The sequence below is a fragment of the Trypanosoma brucei genome (assembly GCF_000002445.2).
Source record: "Trypanosoma brucei brucei TREU927 chromosome 11 chr11_scaffold01 genomic scaffold, whole genome shotgun sequence".
Classification (NCBI taxonomy): Eukaryota; Euglenozoa; class Kinetoplastea; order Trypanosomatida; family Trypanosomatidae; genus Trypanosoma; species Trypanosoma brucei.
This window is the reverse complement of record NT_165288.1, coordinates 578,121-599,369: the sequence shown is the minus strand read 5'-3', so window position 1 is coordinate 599,369 and position 21,249 is coordinate 578,121. Positions and strand designations below refer to the sequence as shown.

At 49.7% G+C, this 21,249-nt stretch overlaps 9 protein-coding genes across 9 annotated transcripts, besides 3 other annotated features; all 9 read right to left on the bottom strand.

Annotated features, from left to right (window-relative positions):
• Positions 1–124: 124 nt before the first annotated feature.
• Positions 125–2,053, bottom strand: Tb11.18.0009 (hypothetical protein, conserved; the record flags this gene model as incomplete). Its single annotated transcript, XM_823209.1, has 1 exon — positions 125–2,053. The coding sequence occupies one exon, from the start codon at positions 2,051–2,053 to the stop codon at positions 125–127; it is 1,929 nt and encodes a 642-aa protein (XP_828302.1).
• A 424-nt stretch (positions 2,054–2,477) lies between these two features.
• Positions 2,478–3,743, bottom strand: Tb11.18.0010 (hypothetical protein, conserved; the record flags this gene model as incomplete). Its single annotated transcript, XM_823208.1, has 1 exon — positions 2,478–3,743. One exon carries the CDS (start codon positions 3,741–3,743, stop codon positions 2,478–2,480), a length of 1,266 nt encoding a protein of 421 aa, XP_828301.1.
• An 892-nt stretch (positions 3,744–4,635) lies between these two features.
• Tb11.57.0002 (hypothetical protein, conserved) lies at positions 4,636–5,100 on the bottom strand (the record flags this gene model as incomplete). Its single annotated transcript, XM_823207.1, has 1 exon — positions 4,636–5,100. The coding sequence occupies one exon, from the start codon at positions 5,098–5,100 to the stop codon at positions 4,636–4,638; it is 465 nt and encodes a 154-aa protein (XP_828300.1).
• A 598-nt stretch (positions 5,101–5,698) lies between these two features.
• Positions 5,699–5,719: a microsatellite.
• A 367-nt stretch (positions 5,720–6,086) lies between these two features.
• Tb11.18.0011 (hypothetical protein, conserved) lies at positions 6,087–7,574 on the bottom strand (the record flags this gene model as incomplete). The annotated part of the gene is made up of 1 exon (XM_823206.1): positions 6,087–7,574. One exon carries the CDS (start codon positions 7,572–7,574, stop codon positions 6,087–6,089), a length of 1,488 nt encoding a protein of 495 aa, XP_828299.1.
• A 1,227-nt stretch (positions 7,575–8,801) lies between these two features.
• Tb11.18.0012 (hypothetical protein, conserved) lies at positions 8,802–12,143 on the bottom strand (the record flags this gene model as incomplete). Its single annotated transcript, XM_823205.1, has 1 exon — positions 8,802–12,143. One exon carries the CDS (start codon positions 12,141–12,143, stop codon positions 8,802–8,804), a length of 3,342 nt encoding a protein of 1,113 aa, XP_828298.1.
• Positions 12,144–12,912: 769 nt separating this feature from the next.
• On the bottom strand, positions 12,913–13,917 carry Tb11.18.0013 (proteasome regulatory non-ATPase subunit 3; the record flags this gene model as incomplete). Its single annotated transcript, XM_823204.1, has 1 exon — positions 12,913–13,917. One exon carries the CDS (start codon positions 13,915–13,917, stop codon positions 12,913–12,915), a length of 1,005 nt encoding a protein of 334 aa, XP_828297.1.
• Positions 13,918–14,573: 656 nt separating this feature from the next.
• Positions 14,574–16,940, bottom strand: Tb11.18.0014 (hypothetical protein, conserved; the record flags this gene model as incomplete). The annotated part of the gene is made up of 1 exon (XM_823203.1): positions 14,574–16,940. The coding sequence occupies one exon, from the start codon at positions 16,938–16,940 to the stop codon at positions 14,574–14,576; it is 2,367 nt and encodes a 788-aa protein (XP_828296.1).
• Positions 14,768–14,821: a microsatellite.
• Positions 16,941–17,229: 289 nt separating the features above from the next.
• Positions 17,230–17,267: a microsatellite.
• A 538-nt stretch (positions 17,268–17,805) lies between these two features.
• On the bottom strand, positions 17,806–18,450 carry Tb11.18.0015 (hypothetical protein, conserved; the record flags this gene model as incomplete). The annotated part of the gene is made up of 1 exon (XM_823202.1): positions 17,806–18,450. The coding sequence occupies one exon, from the start codon at positions 18,448–18,450 to the stop codon at positions 17,806–17,808; it is 645 nt and encodes a 214-aa protein (XP_828295.1).
• A 539-nt stretch (positions 18,451–18,989) lies between these two features.
• Positions 18,990–20,894, bottom strand: Tb11.18.0016 (hypothetical protein, conserved; the record flags this gene model as incomplete). The annotated part of the gene is made up of 1 exon (XM_823201.1): positions 18,990–20,894. The coding sequence occupies one exon, from the start codon at positions 20,892–20,894 to the stop codon at positions 18,990–18,992; it is 1,905 nt and encodes a 634-aa protein (XP_828294.1).
• Positions 20,895–21,249: the final 355 nt, after the last annotated feature.

Genomic DNA, 21,249 nt, shown 5'->3' with positions numbered 1-21,249 from the left:
AGTCGGCTGGGGAATAGTACGCTTATATGCCTTTTTTTAAACCCATGATACCCCTCCCTTCCTTCACATACCCACAAACTGAACATCATAAGTGATGTTCGCAACAAACGATACGGTTCAAGATTCAAGTTTGATTCCTCAGCGCGGACCCCTTTGCCTCTTGCGAAGCCACCAGTAACCTACCAAGGTATTTCCCCTTGTACTCCCCGTGTTTCTTCACAGCGTGTTGAATGATACTCTCCGCTTCACGAGGACGGTCGTACATCATGCAATACAACAGTGCTGTAATCTCTTCTGAGAGTTCGAGCTCCGTTTTGCTGACGGTGCGTGCGTATCCCAGCGCAAACAGACCCCCACGTGGACTCCCAGCATTTACGCATATGTAAATGAGAAGGCTCAGGATGCGTGGCGATAATGTCTTTTTCCGCAGTAACACTGTGGGGTCTTCATGATTTACACCACCTACCGAAGGGGTTGTTCCGGTCTGAAGTATTCTCGACTCCACACCCTCCTCCAAAAGGTCAGTGGCCCAACTAAGTGCTGATATCCAATGCACACCATTGGCAACACCGATTCCGTTAGGTTTTCCAGTGCGATTGTCGGGGGAAGTGCCGGCGACGACGGCTGAGGCTTTCGCGAGTGCCCGATTGTGCACCAGCACACACAATAGCGCTGCCTCAATCGCCTCTTCCGTTAGTTTGGTCCTCGATGGCACAATGTACTTTTGCAGAACATCCACCACCAGTGGTGCCTGATTTGCCCTCCGCATTTGGATTACAAGGTCGCTAGCCACGTCACAAGGAATTGCTGTCGGTGAGGTTGATTTAAATATTGATGCTGCGAGGTACCATGAGTTACTATCAGCGCACCTTTTCAACAAAGCTCCCACAACAACAGGATGGCGAATGGCAGCGGCCACAACGGCGCTTGAACTGTTCCGGTAGGCTGAGGTTGCCTCACTGAGGAACAGTGCCGCAGCCTCTGCAGATGGTAGCTTGTGAAGAATAGTTGTGATGAAGGGAATAGCGGTTTCTGGTTCGCTCTGAAGCAGGTTTACACCCTCCCTAATAATGCTGTTGCTCAACAGGGATTTGGCAACGTCCCCTCGCTCCATTCCATCCTGAGGCGGTGGGAGTTGGGGAGTCGAACGAGATCCCAAGACACCCTGCGACCCTTCCTGAACAGTCGCCGTAACTGTCTTCATCAGTGTAACAAAAGCTTCCCACGGAAGTTGTTGCACAGCAGTTGTGAGAGAAGCCGTCTTCTCCGTTGGTCGCAGTGTTGTACTTGCCACAAGGTGAGTGAGATAAGACCTGCACATTTCATTTGACAATGCCACCTGCCACGGCACAGCTGACACGACCTTGTTGATAACCGTCAATATGTGCTTCTGCTCCGGCGTAGGACCCTCGCTGCGGGGCAACAGAGCGTGGGCTGCCGCATCCACGGTTGAAGCGCTTGTTCCAACAGGTCTAAGACTTTGTATAGAGTCCGGAAGAACCTGAAGTGACTGCGCGTGAAATCTTCCGAGTAATGTCATCGCTTTTTCCCACGCAGCTGGTGTGGCGCAGCACCCCGCTGCATCAATTAACATCGGGAGCGTCAATTTGTCGTTCGCTTGACTCAACATTAACAACGATATGGCGGCAACCCATTGACGTGCTGGCGTGCAGAGCCGCAGCGCCGATAGCGTCATCCGGGTTGGCACAGCATTTCCGTGCGTGGCAATGGCCTCACTGTAAGTGCGCAGCGCAGCCGACCACGGAACAACGGAGCCAGCGCCGCACTGCCGTACGTGCCGGTTATGTAACAACATACGTGCCAGCAGCGCCCTATAGATCGTCACGTTGACGGCTTGTGTGTACCCCGCGGCAGCAACCAGTGCGACACCTTTTGACCATGTGACACTGCTAATAACCCGCGCAAACATATCATGGCGCCGCACAAAGAGCTCACGATGCTCGTGGTATAGGGGCGCCATGTGGGAGTCGGGACTGCGCTCCAACCGCCGCAAGAAGTCCGCAAAGGTGTAGCCGGAACTAGCAGACGGCATGGCTAAGTATGATGCTTCTGAGTGCGACGCTTAGAAAACGCCTACAAGCATATGCGCAATTAGTTGTTCACCCGAACACAATACAAAAAATAGAAAGTAAGAGAAATGCCAACAGGAGACAGTGTCACAACGGCAACAAAAAGGTCACGGCAAAAAGTGATAGAATAATCAACGACAACCTGAGACAACGGAGTTCAGGCGCACGTACGGATATAAATACGCACGAGCAGCCATTAGGGCAGCAATTCAAGGTAAAGTCATATCCACCCTGATATAGGGCGTACAAAACGCCCTTCCCTCATATTACTCAACACTGTCGTGCAGGCCACTGTCCCCCTCCCGGGTCAACAGCTGCGATTATCAAGCCAAAAAAGACCCCCGTGGCACCCAAACAAACAGCGAAGAATGGGGAAGGGAGGCTGGGTTACCACACGCCATAGAACAAATCCCATTTGGGGATTAGCTCCCGCTCCCCGTCGCCTCGCCTAGCATTCACACACTCCCAAAACCGGCGGTGCTCACGCGCGGTAATGGCGAGATTAAACAACGAGAAAAACAACACGCCTAGCGGCGGTAAGCACGTCGCGCACAACAACGGCACCACCTCACTGCCTACGGAAAACTCATCCCCTATTTCCCTTCCAGTGCCACCGGAGGGCAATGACCTATTGTAAACTATGAGGCAGATACTGATTGCATTGACGGCATACATCGCGACTTCGCACGCGTAGTGCGGCTCCTGCACATATTTAAAGAGTGCGATACGAGGAAAATGGTACAGCACCGCTGAACCGTCGCCGATTCTCCCTTCCTCGCTCACGCCCTTCGGTGTGGTCTTGCATCTGCCAACGGAACAGTGCTCCCCCTTAAGGACACTTGTGCCGACAGGTTTTCTCCGAAGCTCCGCCAGGACCCAGTGATGGTACACCTGTGTTACTTGAAAAACCATATGCAGAACAAATAAGGCATCCACGGCCAACGCGAACGTAGGGAAAAAAGGTGATGCCTCCGTCATACCATTAACAACCCTCTGCCCACCAATCACTAGTGGCGACCGTTCTGTACAGGGGAGAATAATGCCGCTGGAACACGAGGCAAATACGTAGAAAGAGCATCCAGCAACGGCGGCGAAGCCAGTCACACAGTCATCGGACCCGCCCCTGAAGCGATGCAAAAAAAGGCACTCCAATAATCGGACGGTGCAGTGCATGAGAAAAGCAAGCAGCGGTCGACCGGCATAAGAAACCAGGAAGGCGACAGCTGAGTGATTGAGGCCGTCAGAATATACTGTCATCCCCTCCACAATGGGAGAACAATGGCCGCCATCCATCAGAATGAGTATCAAAACGATGGAAACAATACCTGCAACATAAAAAGCGCAGAAGCTAAGCTTTCTGCTAACTCGTATACGACACAAGATCGAACCCTCAAGAATGGCAGTACAGTGAAAGACGGCCCGCGATAGTCTCTCAGACTTCCACATGCCGACTGTGCGCTTTGCATAATCCCGAGATGACTGAATCCAAGAGGCAAAGCCACTGCAAATACTCTCGGACGTAACACAGCGACCACCGTAGCGCACGATTACGCTGAAGCGCGGCAAAGCAACGCGAAGAAGAAGGACCAAATGGGAAGCCACCCAGTAGAAACAGGTCAACACCGCAACCGCAGGGCAGCCGATTAATTCCATCATTCACTGATTCCGTAACAACTACTTCGGTGGCCCTAAACGAACGGTATCTCACTTTGTCACGCCTGAAAAGACACACAACACAGTTCGTCTCCCTACCTTTATAATTTCCCAGTCATACCAGCTTAAAGAGGTGCGAGACAATACAGCGCATTCGCACACAAGAAAAGAAAGGTTGAGGAAAGAAGAAGAAGAAAGGGTCAAAAAGGTTGTCGCGGCACTGCGTTTATGAAAGGTACCGACACACCACCAACAACCGTCTCACGTGGGGCCTTCCCCCAGCACGTGATATTGAGCGGATGAGAAGAAACTTTAAAAAAAACAATAATAATAACAATAATACTGACAGCACAAGAGGGGAAAAGAGGGGAAGAACAACGACATAAACGTGTACGCTTACTCGCTCCATTGCTTGCAGCCACAAACAGGCGAAGCTGTACCCGTACTACTACGACGCCAATGATTGTGTACAACCGTGACAACAAGCAAGTACGATAAAATAAAATAAAAAACACGGGATTACCGCAGCCATAGCTAACAACAACACAAGGGTGATCCTACGCACGTGCCCTCTTACTGTTAAAAGCAACGCCGCCACATAAGTAGCAGGTCACTTGCAGAAATGGGGAAAGAAAGGTAATGTCATGTCACAATCACTAAATTAACGCCGACCCTACTACCACACCGACAACTGTTGACTGCTTACCGCCTCTCGCAACGTCGGAGAAATCAAAGATACGCCCCCACACCAAAACTTTCAAAAAAAGTTTCATCTGCTATCCTAAAAAAAAAAAAAAAATATGCGACACCCACAATAATCACGAAACCATGGCATGTACACATATATGTGTCCCACCACCGCCATTTCAAAATATGCCGTTTCATTCTCGGATTAGTGATGTGCATGTACCTCACGACGGCGTATGTCGGGCTCCGGATCACCGGGCTCCCATAAGTAACTTGCCAAGAAGTTCGTCCCGCCCCAGCGGACTTCTAACTTATTCTCCGCTATTTCCTGCCGCAGTTTCTCATACTTGATGGCGTGATCTGGGTCATCCAGGTCCATTTGTCTAAAAAAGAAGTTAGAGTACATCGGCCGCTTGCCGACGTTGCCGACACGTGTGCGCTGGGCGAACGTGACATCAAATATCCAGTACAGAGCGATTGGTAACACAAGGCCGTAGAAAAAAAGAATTTGCCCTTTGGCGTCCTTCACCTTACCGAAAGGCTGTCCCCACCAGCCGGGGTTGATAGCGATGGGATAAAATGCAGGTACATTACCGTCACCGTGTTGACCAGGTACTCGAGCGTATTTACGGCAGACGCGATTCATCATCGAGTTACGCCGCGACTGCATCTCAGAAAAGAGTCACTCGACCTCTTATTAGTTCGCCACCGCCTAGTGTTTTTTTTTTTGCTTGCACCTGCAGTTGTTACTCCCCGCGGTCAACCCTTACAACCCACAAAATCGGGCACGCTTATCCTCCTTGTCCCCTAACAAACGAATACAACCTTACTTCCTATTCCAGACAATAATGGCTTCACACCCGGTGCCCAATATCTTTTCTAGAGGCGGATGCTTGATTTAGAGGAAGCAAGAAAGAAGATCATTGCAAACGAGAGACTGGTCGTCGTCTCAAACATTCCAAAAAATTCAGACACAATAAAAACACAAGAAGGGATGGAAACCGATAGGATATACCTGAGGTCTCACCCATATGGTAAGCAGGGGCAAGAAACAAATAAATAAAGTAAATCTCTTGCAACGAAAGGAACGAAGGCGAAACGAAATAGGGTCGAATATGAATGCGGGTGCACGACATATAACCCCCGGAGGAGAGAAAGATAAGCAAACACCCTATGACATAACATAACATAATATATATGGAAATTTGTGCACGTACGAGCGGAACCAAAAGGACGAACACGCGGTCCCAGAAACAGTTAATCATCCCTATATATATATATATATATATGCACACACACAAAGGTATGTATGTATGTGTATAGTAAACAGAAAGGGGGGAAAAGTTTAAGGGGGACGGGCTCCGCGACAAAATGCGGTGCCACTTGTGTCACACTCTACAACGTGCCCCGATGCCGTACTTCGCCATATAAAAATGAAAAAAATCTACAAAAATAAATCGGGGAGAAGTGATAGGAAGTAAGCTCGTATACTAGACATTGGATCTTCAAGGCGACAACCGTCTCAAAACAAAGAACAAAAACCGTGAAGTACCCAAACACCAGCGGGTGGATCAGCAACACCCGCTACACACACACTGAAAGAACAGGGGGGGGGAGGAGAAACAGCAGATACGAAAATTTAAAAAAAAAATACTCTTACTGTGGTCTGGGTGTCGTGTTCCTTGTGCTGGTCATATCCACTTCGAACGACACATCACGCACGGCCGTAGAGGGTACGCTGATAGGATCGTGACAAGAGGTTGCAGGTGAATTATGCCTAGCCGCAGCAGAATACCCATGAACCGAAGATGAAAAGGATCCCGGTGGGAACCCGTTAGTTTGGGGAATAGAGGAATCCGCAATGACTGATGGTCTGCTGGCATTCACGCCGCTGACCGACAGGTGTGGTGAGCACGGTTGGAGGCTCCCACCGCTGCACGAGGCATGAAACCCTGTACTGACGCTGCTATTGCACGAGGCCCGCTGAATGTGGAACCGAACTCGTTCATCCACTACTTGGGTCATTTCCCCAATAACGTCCTTTAAGAATTCATCGAGCTTTGCTATAGTTTGAGTCTCAGTCCGTCTAGAGTGCTTTTGCAGCTTCGGCCTCACGACTTCCTCCACAAATGTGCGAAGGGCTCGTTCAGGAAAGTCCACGCAAACCTGATGGTGAGACACAGGGTGGGTGCCATGTTGCGGCAACGCGATGCCTGGGCCGTTACCCTGGCGTTCTATCTCCCGCCGCCTGTCTGTAGCCTGTTGAAGCAGAAGGCGTTTAATCATCGTAAGATCCTCACGCTGATGATTCATTGTTTGAGTTAGAGATGCGACCGCCTGCTCTAGTGCACACAACCGTTCGTTGAAACCACCTGGAAAGTCACTGGAAGCTTGAAAACCACTTCCAGAGTCTAGATGGCACTGCCTCGCGCTATCTGTTCCGCACCGCGGTGTTATATTATTCGCGTGTTGGGACGACGATTGAAAGGTAACATCCTCTTCCCCCTGGGGACGTATGACGGCATCCGGTTCCTTGGGAACGTAAAGTAGCATGTTTTTTTTTGAAGCTACTGTCTTGATGGGATGTAATGATCGTATGTCCTGACCTAACTCTTGAAGGAGAACGCTCATTTTACCCGAAGACAAGTTTCTCGGATCGGCCATTGATTTATCCCTCTCTTCGCCGCGGAGTATGCGGAATCGACTTCCGGGGTCATCAGCGAAGAGTACCAAATTATTCAAGTAAGTTGGCCCCGGCCCGAAGGTTTCAACTATCTTCATGCGTACATATAAGTGATTGGCGGGGATGGGACTTGGCAATTTCCAAATCTGCGTGCCAGCCCCGGCAACTGCCTGACACACGATTTGTGCCACCATTTCATCAGGAGACTCACCCGTCGCCACCTCCACAGTTTTGGGGTTGGTGACGTAATCGTGCCAAACGTGCCATCCAACATAATTTAGTGGTGGATGGGGATTCGCTAACCTCAGCGTTACGTGCTGCGGAGCATCTCCCGTTATCCAAAGTAATTCTTCACGGTCCACAAGAAGATTCGTGGCGGAACTAGCGACATGTGCAGCCTCGTGGGAAACCTCCACAACCTTTGTGCCCTTTTCCGCCAGGGCCCAGTTGAGGTCCTGCATCTACTACTAAATGCTCAACAGCAACTAAGTTTTAAAAAATCCCACAAACTCTATGTAAGGGAAAGATATGTGAGTAAAAGTATATATCTGCCAATTTATACGTAAGGAACCCCCTTCTTCCCAGTCTTCCTACACTATAATGTGTTAAAAAGCAGCGAAGCGCAATGTTGATATCCTGATGATGGGTACTGGTTTAAGGATCGTTTAGACCATGTGTGTGTGGCCCTTAATGAAGCACATAGTCCACCACCAAAGAAATACTCTACTAAAGACAACACCAGCAATTTAGGAAGAGTCGTGATGGGGGAAGGAGGGAGGGAGGAAATAAACTTTAAAAATTCTCTCCCACACACACACACTGAATCAGTGAAAGGTTTTCTTCTTGTGAGGGGACCGCTCACCCCCAACGTATCACTACATATATGCCACAGAGAGCACTTCTGCGTGCGTGAGCGCAAGTGTGCTCGTTTACGCACACGCAACTGCTGAAAAGCCAATGCATAACACAGGAAAGGGGAGAAGGGGCCAACGTATACATATTAAGTAGTATATCGACAAACGGAGGTTGAAAGGCGCTCACGAATACAAATGTATATATGCGTGAAGCCACTGTTATCATATTCTTTTCATCTTCCTCTTTTTTCTTTTATTGATTTTTTTTTTGAGGGGGAGAAGGGGATACAAACACACGACTCCAACCTCATTTCTTTCGCACTCTAATTCGACATTTACATGAAACACACGGTCAATGCAGTAACCTTGTGCCGCTTATCAAATCGTCATCGACACCATCATCTGCCTCTCTCTCTTTTTCCGCCAAAGAAAAAAAAGTTACAAAAGAAGAGGCCAAATACTAATAAATACCAAAAAAAAGGGTGTTCACCGTTGCACATTTTGTGGAAAGGGGGAAAAGGTGCCAACCATATCACAGCTAAAAACAAAAACCGATATCAGCAACAGTAAAAAAAAAAAGTGAACAATGCATGCACCCGCATGTGAGAAATTCGGCACAGGTAAGGGGGGAAAAGGCAAACACCTAAAATGAAAGGCAAGGAGAGCGCATGGGGAGAGGAGAAAAGAGCAGTGGCAACACGATGGACGAACATAATGCACACCCATCGCCCTATGAACATCTACAGGAAATGTTGTGAGGCATTTCCTCCACTGGCCCACTCACTCCCCACCAGCTGCGGCCTACTCATATCCACAACCACAACCCTTCATTTGCTAAGAGCTGTATGCATGCCGGCCAGGCGTTGGCAGTACCGCACCAATGTGAGCTGCTGTGGACCCACCATGACGAGAGGAACGGGACCTTGCAGTTGTACATGGGGAGACCGAGAGGTACGTTGGGTCCTCACAGGCTTTGCTATTTGCTAGCGAAGTAAAATAAACAACTTGTGACTGCAGCACATCCCTATAACCCTTCTCACGCATAACCATGTGGGAGGTGTTAGGGACCAAATGAGGCGGATCCACCTTGTTGTTCGCGTTGTCCAGGGTTCCCGGAAGGGGTGCAAACGTGGGTACCATCGGAAACCACCGCTTCCTCCTTCCAGCCAACACCGGCCATGCAGAAGCTGTTATGGGCAGCGTCGGCAGACAACTATGACTTCGTCGCTTGTCAGCTTCTATGAGAGGCGACTCACGTACAATTCCTTTTTGTGGTTTCTCTCCAGCATACATGGCTCGCAGTTCCGGTGTGATCTTTGGGGGTTCCTCAGTCACTTTCTTGGAAAACCGTTGGAACAACAGCAACGAGGCCGGCACTGCCTTGGATTTGCGAGGTTCAACAGGCGCCGACTCAGCCGCGGTTACCTGTGCCAATTGTTTGCGGGTCTTCGGAACCGTGGGGACCTTTGTGTCTACTGCAGCCGGTTTAGGTGACATGGTTTTGGGATCCCTGTTGGATGTCAGCGCAGAAGGCGGAGGCTTCACGGTGCTGATGTCAACGGAGAAAAATGACGACGACCTCGTCGTAAAACTGGATTGTGAATTTGCAGCATCAGCCTGCTGCCGCCCAATTTTGCTTGTGGTTCCGGCGGTGGAGCGGTCGTGCGAGGCTCCACTTCCTCCAACATTACGCGGTGAACGAAGGGGGGCCCTGTCAACATTCAAACCGGGTTTCGTTAGCCGCTTTTCGATTGGGGTGTAGATGCTCATTGGTGGAAGCTTCACCTTCGGCGGGGTGGGAAGATCGAGCTCCCGCATTTGCACTTCACCAATGCAACGAAGAATAGAATTTTGAGCCGCCTTGGGGAAAGTGTTGAACTCCGTCCTTATGGCCAGTGTCGGTATGGCCCAGAGTTCCACCGTTGTCGTCGTCTCCCAACCGGTAGGCCACTTCTCCAGTAGAAGGCCTTCCCATCCGCCACCGATGGTGCAGATAATATTCCTCTCCGGGTTTAATGGAAGTGGCGGTGTTATTTCCTGCCGCTCATCGGGATAAATTGTAGCCTTCAGCAGTTCGGTATTCTCTTCAAAACTCCATTGAACTGCATTATCGTCGGTGTATTTGCAAACGAGTGATGCAACAGACCTGTTTCCTTTCCGCGGACGGCCTTCCTTCAGCGGCGATACAGGTTGCTGGGCCGTTTTCTGAGCCTTAGAGTTTCTTTCACGTGGGGAGGGCACACGTTTGGTGACCTTTTCCTTTCGCTGCTTCCCCGCGGCCTCTTCCTCTACAGACTCGCTTTCCGTGGGAGGTAATGAGGGGGGTTGCGTTGGCACATGATCAAATTGACGCGGGTCCCGTACATCGCCCTTCGTTAACACATAAATCTCCCGGATGACGCGAGCTGGCTCACACACAGCAACGTACCGCTCGAGCACACGCGGTTCCGCAGCGTGAATGATGGTATTAAGATTTTGTCGTGGCATCTCCCCCAACATGGGAACTTGCCTGAGTGCCTCGGGAGCAATTCGCATCCACTGCTGCAGTTGTTCCTTGTACTTTTGCCGAAGCCTAATGAGTAGACTAGCGTCATCCAGTAGCATATTCACAAAGCTGTCGCTATTGATCTTGAAAAAGAGAGCAGCACGACTGGCAACAGTGCAGCGGTAGCGCAGCGGACCCGGCAATATGTGCGGCTCCTCTCCCAATAGCAGGAACCGCGTGCTCAGTGCGAAGTTATTGTTCGGCTCGTTCGGTGCCAGAACCTGCCGAGTGCCGCTTTCGTACTTCATGTCTGGACCAAGTTGCTCGCGCAGGACATACCCCTCAATGAGGCAAAACACATCGCCGGGAGGATCTCCCTGCTCAAAGAGCACATCTCCTTGTAAAAGCACCAATGGTGTGAACCCCTTAATGTATTCGTTGACCTGTCCTGCAAGCTGCTCACTTTTACGGTATATGGGAACGCGCGCTATGCACTGGGGTAGAGGGTGTAACCTTTTTAGGCGCACCATCTCGTGGTCGCGTAACGCACCAAGGAATGTTTCCTTCATACTGCTGTCAGCGTACTGAGAAAACAACTCTTCAAACTTTTCTCTAGTAATAACATACACCACACAGGTAGATATGGCTCTATATACATCTGTGAATATCGCTTTACCACCAAATAGCCCACCGAATGTTTCACCTGGTTGGAGACGTCGGCGTCGCACCTTTCCACCTGTCTCCGATGCTGGGGTGATGGCATCGCACTTGCCGGAGACGAGAATATATAAAGCGTTCTGCTCCGGATTCCCGCTGCTTGCTATTGCTTGGCCGCAGCTGTAGCGGTATTTCAAAACAGTCTCCGTAAGTGCTTCACAGAACTTTACGTTTCTCAAGGTCTTTAGGATGGGCACGGTGTCGTAGAGGTACGTGCCTTGCAATAAATCAGTCGAATCTCTACTCACTAGCTCAGGCTTTTGAACACAGACCCTCCGCGTAAACCGTCCTGACAAATTCATTCTACCACGTCTCCGGAGAATCACGGGAAGAAGGTGCACCTCAAGAACTGATCTCAGTTTGTTTCGGCGAAATGCTTCCATCCACGCGCGGTGCGCTAAAAAGTTTGTAATTATGACCTGCCACATGCAAGCACGCTTGAGACTAGTGGCGATTGCCATCACATTGGCGGACGTCCGACTGTGCTCACCACTTTCAGCCAAGTTTACGCAACTCTCCCCCAGAGGTTCATCGTCGGTAGCAACCCCAGAGGGACTGCCTGCATCTTGCCGAAGACTCACGGATGGCTCTGTTCCCCCCAGCGAGCTTGGAGGCCGTGTTGTGTTTAAAAACGCCGTTCCCTCAACGGTCATGAGTGGGTACGATCTAACCATGACAGCAGCGAGTTCGTAAGATTCTGTATTGCCCCCCCTCGCACGACTGCCACTTCGGATAGAGGTGTGAGACGCATTTCCCGCCGAACGTGTCAAAATGCTGAGGTCTACGCCGCTCAAGCTTTTGGCAAATGAAACAGACATGCATTTATCCGGAAGATTACCCGAGAGCGACTTCTGTGCGCAGTCATCACCAGGTTGCAGCGGTCCCGTAACATCAAGTTCAGAGACGTGCATAACCTCCGGCACCGGAAGGGTCATAGGAACAAGGTCCTGTCCCTCACCCATGGAGTCGCTCATCGCCCACTGATCTATCTATATTCGCCCCAATAAGGAGACTTGTTTGCACACAGTCTGTGGTATCCCGAAACGACTGCGTGAATATATATGTATAAGTGTGTGTCAGAAAGAGTAGGGAAAGGGGTGAGATAAAAGAAAAATAGAAAAGAAAATTAAACGAGAATAGTACCGCTGCATCTGTCGAACAATGCAATTTAACTTGAATCCCGTGCTACAGGGGAAATGAGAATCCCATTCGTGTGAGGAACAAAGGTAAGAATCGACAAATAGAGAGGAGTGCAGACTTCCTGAGATTTGCGTCACTCAAAGTACACCGTGGGTAGTTAATGGGAGGTAGCAACAAAAGGAAATTTACACATAAGAACGCATTGACGCTGACGCATGTCTGCTCAACTGTATGCCTACACATGCTAAGTGGTGACAGCTCAAATTCGTTTGACAGCCTTTTGTCAGTGCTCAGTGCACAGCAGCCCTCCCTTCGATGTAATGACTAAGCGGGAGATGCACCTCAACTCTTGGTGAAAATCCTGAAACCACCTTCTGGTTTTTCTTCTGCGCGCTCAAAAAAAGTCTTGTGATCTCATATGGACATTACCTTTAGCACGACGAGTTACACCTCACAACTAGTACCTAGAGGCCCCGACCCAACGATCTGTGTGGCAAACCACCTTTGCAACGTTTCATTCTCTTTCCTTGTTTTCTCCTATCCATACACATCCCTTTACCTTTTCTTTCTCCCTCCAGTCCTGCGCCACTCCGCTGTTAGCGGTTACGGTAGGCCGTCTTCGAAGTCAGCACCACCAAGTTCCTCATCCTCTATGGCCCTTAGGAGACTGTCCATTTCCTCACGATCCACCTTGCGTCGCTCCTCCTCCAAATCCGGGTCCGCAGCAGAGTACCGCATAGACCGTTTCACTTCGTTGTGGGTGGCATTCAGGAATTGTATGCGACGCTGAAGGGCAAGAAGTGGCTCGGAGGTAGAGTACACGTCCACCGTTTCGCTGCTGATTAGGTGCCGTTGCTCGTGATCAATAACAGCATCTATTACACCGCTTCGAATAGCCTTTGCAATGATGTATTCTGCATCATCTGGGTTCTCCATAGATAGCTTGGCACAGACGTCGGGAATACTAATGCGGCTGTATGCCTGACAGATACGGCGGAGACCTGTACGGATCACGTGCTGCCTCACGCGCAGTATGAGAGAGTACGTACGATCGTGCTCAAAGATGGCCTTATGCTGCTGAAGAATGGACATGAAACGACCTAACTGTCCGAAACGCACGCAAGATGTGAGTTGTAGGTAGGGAGATAGACACTCACGCATATCCTTCTGGAGAAAGTCAGAGCGCGGCGGGATCTCACCAAGGAGTAACTGGACAACAAGGGACAACTTGGTTGCTGCAACGCGAAAGCCAGATGCCCGTTCCGGGGCCTTACGCAGGGCGTATTGAAGGAACTGGTCGGCTTCAACGTATCCTAACCGCAGTGCATGGGTCAAGCCAACGTAATAAAAGTAACGTGCGGCCTGGTTATTAGAGCGATGAGGAAGACTAATCTCGCATGTGGCAATGACACGCTCTGCCAGGTCGTGTTGATGGTTGAGTGTCAGCAGTGCCAGAATATCATTGAGCAACATCTCCTGTCCAACTTCATCATGGCGAACGCAAAGAGCTCGGTAAAGGCTCATGAGACGTCCAAGCAACTCGTCATTTCCTTTGCTTCCGGACTGTTGCAGTTGCTGCTTCAGGGTAAGCTCACCGGTCGTTTGCATCACTCCTGAAGATCCGTATTCGGTTTCTTCGTTACTCGAGACGAAAAAGCGAGAAAACAAGCTATACAAAAAAAAACGCGAGGGGAATAAAGAAAAAACGGAAGCAAAATATAGTTTGTTTGGATGCGGGTCACTAAATCCGAAAATTGAAAAAAAAATAAGAGGCGAAAGTGAGATAAGGACAGATACATGGGGTAAAATTAAAGTGTGGATTTACCCGCTTTCGGGTGCACACGAATATGCCACAGCGCATGACAATGAGACTTAATCGTAGGTGAAGGGTAACTTATTTTTTAACAATTAGATATTCAACACTAATTTTGCATGCGTTACCAACTTAACCGATCAACTAGGCAATATCTCTTTATGTTTACTCTCTTGTGAGAATTTTTTCTCTTAAAATTACTTGGCCTTTCATGCCTCCTAAAAATGGAGTCTTTACCACACCTAACCCCAACCACCCGCATCGAACTAGTATTGTAACCCCCGAGAGACCACGGAACCACAAAAGTCACAGCGACGAGGAAAGTGGAGGAAAGTTAGCCTAATGAATGAGGCACCTTCACCCAAAACGACTGCATTGGCGACACTGCAGCAGCGCTTTCGCAGCCGCTTCCTCTTCCTCAGCCCCTCCAATTTTCCCTCTGCATTCGTATTTACCGCCTTCTGCTCACAAAGGACCTTCGGTTTGGTCCTTTAGTACCTGCTGCCGACGTCACTCGCTCCAACCAAGCCTCTTCACGCCTCCGCTTCTTAGACGCAACGTTACGGTGAGCCTCCAGCATCTCTGCAAGGTCCTCTCCATCATCAACATCAGCATTTTCCCGACGACTAAGCGCCAAACCCACGCCATCATCGTCCCTTTCATTACCGTCATCCCCATCCTCATCATCGTCCATCATTACTCCCTCATCCCCGCTTCCCCACTCCAAGTCGCCTTCACTACCTTCCATATCGAAAAAATTATCCTCGCCGCCTTCAACCTCTTCGCTACCAATGGCCTCCACACACTCGTCGAGCACAGCTCCTTCCTTAAGTTTCTCTTTCAACCGTTCCTTCTTCTTCTTTGCACGCTTATTCTTTTTCTTGGATACTGCTGGATCCCCAAGCACGCCAGAAGGTCCAAAAAGTGATGCGTCCACATCCGACACGCGGAGTGCCACGTCCGCCTCGCCACTCGCGTCACCCCACGTGGACCGCACCCGGGAAAGGCCATCAATGAAGCGTTGACGTTGCACGGCGTAGCGGTGAAGAAATAACGCCGACACATCAACTTGTTGGACGCTTGAGTTGATAAAAAAAGGATCCGATGCGCTGGGGAGGTTCGCCCGGTGAGTTGCGCGACGGAACACTGAGGACCCCGCCTTACCTACGGCTTCGGCCGCGGCTACGTCGCTGTCTATCCCATGCTGGGTGTGGGCCTTCGCATCCACAAACATTTGCAGGAAGTTTATTAGTGTGAGCTCATCTAGAGGGTGGCTGTCAAAAATAATTTCCTCACCGAAAAGTAACATCACAGCCAACTGTACTACGGAGGGATGCGAATGGCGCGCCAGGACACCCAGTGTGTACAAGCACTCGTTCTTTGCCCGCGCATACTGCGGTTCGCGATGTTTCACGTCATAACGCTCCTCTGCTGGTACGACCGGCGGTCTGCGGGATCCCAAGATTACTGAGCGGAGACGAGGGTGAGCTTGCAGCACGTCACCAACCAACAAAAGAATGGCGCATATCATTGATTCATGGAAAAACAATGCCCGCTGGAGAAGGCGATGAATGAATGCTGCTATTCTGTCGTCATTAGTGTCCAAGCGCACTGCTTTATGCAGCATCGAGAAGAAACCCGTTATGTGAGCAGAGTGAGATACCTGCTTTGGTGAAATGAGCAGTAGCTTGTACAGAGCCCTGTACCAACGGTTACGAAACTCCTCCGTAGCGCTTTTCCCAAGTGCGACAAGCTGCAGTAAGGACATCGTAGTGACACGCTGTGTAAAGTTCCCGGTGTTAGCGATGACAAATAGTGCGTTAAGGTGCTCCTCTAGCGAGGCAACATCTGTGCCAGCATAAGGAAAGGCACGCCGAAGGCCAACGATGGTAGCTGTCGTCACGGAGAGATCCACAGAACCACTGATTGCCAGCTGACGGAAAATGGAAAGATATGTTTGGATAGCTTTTAAGGCAAGTTTCCGTTCATCCTTATTGTAAACGAACTGATTCATAACGTTGGTTGCATATTTCATTGTGGATTTGGGGCAGTTCTTCATAAAAATTACCTTCTCAAGTTCGACAAAGAGTACCCCCTGATGAATGGAAGAGTCACGCAGAAGGGCAAGCAGGTGATGGTAGGCATTGTGCGCAACACGTGCCGCCGGATCTCCCAACTTATCCACCATTAATGCCATCGCTACGTGGCGGCTCTCGGCAACGTTACATATAAGCTTTCCAACCACATCTAACCATGCTTCGCGACGCTGCTGCAGACGATCCTTCAGCATCGCCTCTGCGAGCGAAAGAAACTGCGCATATGTGCGCTTCAGGTAATCCTCGAGATACCAATATACAAGAACAACTTTCCTATCCGCGGGGTTCGCTGGCAGCGTGGCAAAGAACTGGGAAAAAAACCGCTTCAGTGGCCGCCGGGGCATTAGCTTCGTCCAAATGACTGCAAGTGCTTTCAGTGCGGCCTCGTAGTGGTGGGTATCCGTACGAGCGGTGTCAAACAGAAGATTAAAACCTTCAAGAAAGAACATAAAGTCCGTGTCACTCAACTTTACGGCAGCAGAAGCGATTTTGTCCGAAGTTGTACCGCGTGAGATAAACTGTGTGTTGTACCACCGCCCCTTGTCTGAGTGACCCCTGTTGGTAGCTTGGTTGAGTATATCCCGCGCTTCACTGAACATGGCATCCATCTCCTCCTTCGTTGTGGTGTCGTTGGCCACTTCCTTCAGGCTGCATACCCGTAGAGGGAGTGGCCGCTCATACCATCGTTTTCCCAGATCCAATACCTCCTCTTCTCGAGTCATTTTTTAAGGGATGTTTATATGCCTATTTTAGGTATCTGTGCGTAACTAACGATGAACCTATATAAGGAAAAGCTGGTGGCCCTCTAAATGTTTGGGAGTCCCTTTTTTTCTCGCTGCTTGTTCGTAAACTGTGAGGTGCGCTCCCTTCAAGCAGCACCTGTACTCCTGACTCACCTTTTGTCGGTGCCACACCTAGAAGGGTTGGACAGCGGACTATGGGAACACTGGTGGGAAGGAAAAAACGTAAAGTACAGCAACAGCATTAAGGGGAGCAACGCCGGACAAATGCATATATATATATATATATATATATATACTTATGTATATTTGTGCATGCTGTGCTTAAATTAACATGCTGCAGCAAACTCAACCCATTTAGTAAAACGCTCTCCCTATGAAAAACTGTCGGTCACCAAACCCAACACACACGCATCAAATTCTCCCTTTGCCCCCCCCAACCAAATCGCACGCGTATGCACCATAATGAGAAGTTTATGGGACAGCTAATTCTTCCCGGGAGCTGAAACAATAAAAGTCAAAAATGCTGCACAGTGAAGTTGTAAAGTTTCGACTTCCTCCTACAACAAGAAAAAAAACGCACAAAGTCACAACCTATGGACACCCCACCGGCATTCCCCTCTCAGTACACATTTTAAACAAAGCGGTGAAGGAGAAACGTTGCAAGTTACTATTTCCCGTAGCGCAAAACAAAAAAAAAACATCGTCTGCAGCAAACGTTCAAAGCTAATAAGGAGAAGGGAAAGTGAACTGATGAGAATTAGGGGAAGCACTGGCAAAAAGAAGGGGGAATAGGGTACACGTAAAGCAGGAGTGTCATAAGCAGACGAGTGAGAAAAACCGTGAGTTACTTCATAGCCGCCCGAAGAGCAGCTACCCTCGCGTCAAGTTCTTTATCTTCACCTACGTCATTGGCTCCCTGTTTCGGCAGAGCGCTGTCTGCCACGCCAACCTTGTTTTTGAACTCCAACCCCGCCTCGTCCATAACCTTCTGAATCTCCAATTCAGTTTCATCCTCCTCCTCACCCTCATCATCCATCACATCGTCTATCATGTCATTCATCATCTCCTCTTTCATCCCCATCAATTCGTTTTGTTTCTCAAACTCTTGCATGACACGTTGCATCTGCGGTAGATTCATACTCCGGTTCATACTAGCCATAGACTTGGCCACACCCTTCATTGCGCTGGCCATTTGAGCGGTGGATTGCATAGTTTGAATGCGCAGCGCCACCCCTTGAATCTGTGCTCGCATACGGTATAACTTCTGCTGATACTTTCGTGTGCGTACCAAATCCCTGGCAAGAATGCGGACCGAATCAATTTGGTCTTGTTTGGCCATTTTCTTCATCTCGATCGTTGTACGGCTTTCCTGCTGCTGGAGTTTGTTCCTCTCTCTGTCTAATTCGACCACTGTTCGGTCTAGACCACGTTTGTATTTTCGCATTGCTTCCTCCGGCCTCTCACGCTGAAACAATGACATGAATGACATCACTCCCAAAAACGAAAATATACGCTTACACGCTCTGAGGTTCACAAATAATTTACAGAAATGGAAACTGATCTTTCCACGCCACTTCCACACCAATGTTGTGTAATGCGGTGACAAGAATGTTACCTAAGTGGCAACCAAAAGGGGCACCCAACTCGCAAATTGTGAAAAAAGTTATGGTGGAAGAAAAATTAAAAAAACCCTGTGTGCCCTCGTGTGTGCAGGCCGCTGGGTGCAACAACTACAAGCTATCCTTAATGACCTTGTTCCCTCAAAGAAAAACAGTAGGGGTGGTGGAAGTATAATTTAAAAAAATAAACGCAAAGTACCGTACTTACCAGACGGTGCGAGCACTACCGAAATCACAGAACAGAAAAAACTCAACAGAGCCAAGTGCCGCACTCTCACAACAAAGCCTCGGACGGGTCTGCTGCCACCACACCATATTTAAACGGAACGTACCACCATAGCGGTCGATTAGTGAATAACGAAAAGTAAACGAATGATATGTTGTTGTTGTTGCTTTTTTAAGGTTTATGTTATGGCAGTAGAGGAGTTATACGTCGCGTAACGGAAATGACATGTAGTGGGAGGGTGCTGGCAAACCCGCGGATGTATGGCACAGAGTGGCGCGCCACGGTATAGACTGGGGCTGGTCCTCTGGAAACCGTGATCACTGTTACCACAAGATTGGTCTGCTGATTAACCCGCTGCCCAATATTCTGAGTCTTATTCTTCCACCATTCCTTTGGTAACGTCACTGGGGCATCTTCCGACACAGCTCGCATCGTTGTACATTGTACCGTGCCCTTCGGCATTGCTGGGCAGAAGCCAGTCAGTCGAAGTTCCTTCAGCGCATCGGGACTGTGGCCCAACACCTTACCGTCGTCGCTTACACCCACAAGGAGGACACCGCCCAGCGTGCTCGCCATGGCAGCAATGGTGTGCCGAATACGCTCCATATTCATGCAGCCCGTTTTCCTCGAAGTGCTTCGGTAATTACCGCCGGCACTTGCGCTCGCATCACCAAAGACATCCGTCTCAACGAAATCCTCAATAGAGTTGGCCTCCCATTTGTTCGCCTTCGCCTTGAACTCAACACAAGTTCCCTCATAAAGCGAAGAGATGTCCCGTGGAGACGAGACAGTGACGGGTGGCCGCTGCCGCCGCCGCCGGGTCCCCGCACCGTGACAGACAGACTGCACCGAGACGGTATCGGTCAGGGCGCTAAATAAGCGCTCGACCGCAGGTCCGTTGGTGTTTAACTTATATTTGGTATAACCCCGCAGAAAACGCTTGCAGCTTCCCCTCACAATTTCAAGGACGTCCGCAAATGAATTACAACATGATTTGTGAATAACTTTGGTACTGTCACCGCCATCAGTGAGACTGTCAGCCACCTTCTTCACCACAGCCACGTCTTCAAATAAGACGGAAACCGCCCTAGGAAGACCTAACACCGGCCTTTGCTTTGTGCAATACACTTTGTGCGCACGCAGCGTGACCAACAAACGCTCCTCCACACGCAGCACTCTGAAAGGGGTGTTGTCATGAGATATAACTTCCCTTTCATACACAAATTCTTCTCTCCGGGACCTTTCACTGTCCTCCCTCGGCCTCTTCACAGTTTCTCTTCCCACAATGCGTTCCAGCGCGGGCGGTACGCTAACACGGCTGACAAGGACCCACTTAGTAGCCAGTTGGCCTTCCTCTTCATGTGGTACAGCCACGTATGCATACCGTGACGTAACAGCTGTGATGAGCCCAACGAACTCCATCCCTGCCACATCCACATGAAGCAACCGCTTTTGCCCGTCACACTCTGCAGCATCAATAACGTCACTACACCTCTCAGCAGGTACGGCGACAGTGCCATCCCCATTGTTTAGTCCACCACAGGGACAGGTAGAAACCCAACTACTCTCATTGAACAATCGGGCAGTCAGCCACGCAGCAACCCTCCACCGACTCCGAGAAACGGCAAAGTCTTCGAATTCCCCGCTCGCTTTAACACCTTCACCTTCAGCGAAGGGAGTGAGTAAACTAGGAGGAGTCCCATTTGCTGTACCCATGCGTCCCTCAACACAGTGTGGAGTTGAATGAAAGGAAAACAAACGGACTGTTGGTGTAACGTATATACGCGCCACCCGTTTCCCGTTACGCACCTCCAGTTCCGGTGGTGGTTGCGTGTACTGTAGTGGGTCGAGCGGAGGGTAAACACGCGAGACGGAGCGATCCAAACACAGTAGCAGCGTGTCACGCTCCTGCCGGGTCCATACATCACCTGTCGGTTGAGAACCATCCTTCTCTGTTTGCAGCAGTAAACGCACTTCGATGGTGGGAGTCTCGGAGGGGAAATCGCTGTTTGCAGCTAAAGCAAACAGCCTTGCTATCTCTGTTTCCGTTTGAGCGGAATAAACGTCGGTGACATCAATTTGAAACATGTAAAAAGTTGATCCTTCTTTTTCCCTATTCGATTCTTCGCTGCGTTCCTCCGGAACGCGCCAGCAGTCGGCACGCGTCGCTGTGTGCGACCTGTGTGTAGCTTCACCCCTCCCTTCCTTATAGTTGTCAAAAGGCGCACAAAAAAGTTGAAAATTCACATGTCATTGATGCAATAAAAATGAACAATGAGAAAAATGAGAAGCCCTACATAGCCAAGGAAGTATCCCCTCATCCAACATCTCATTTACGGTACTTAATGATAACCTTTACAATGCACACAAGCACACGGCACGTTTTACTTATCCTTGACATTCTACAGCCATTGCCCAAACAGAACCTTCTTTTGCTTCTTTT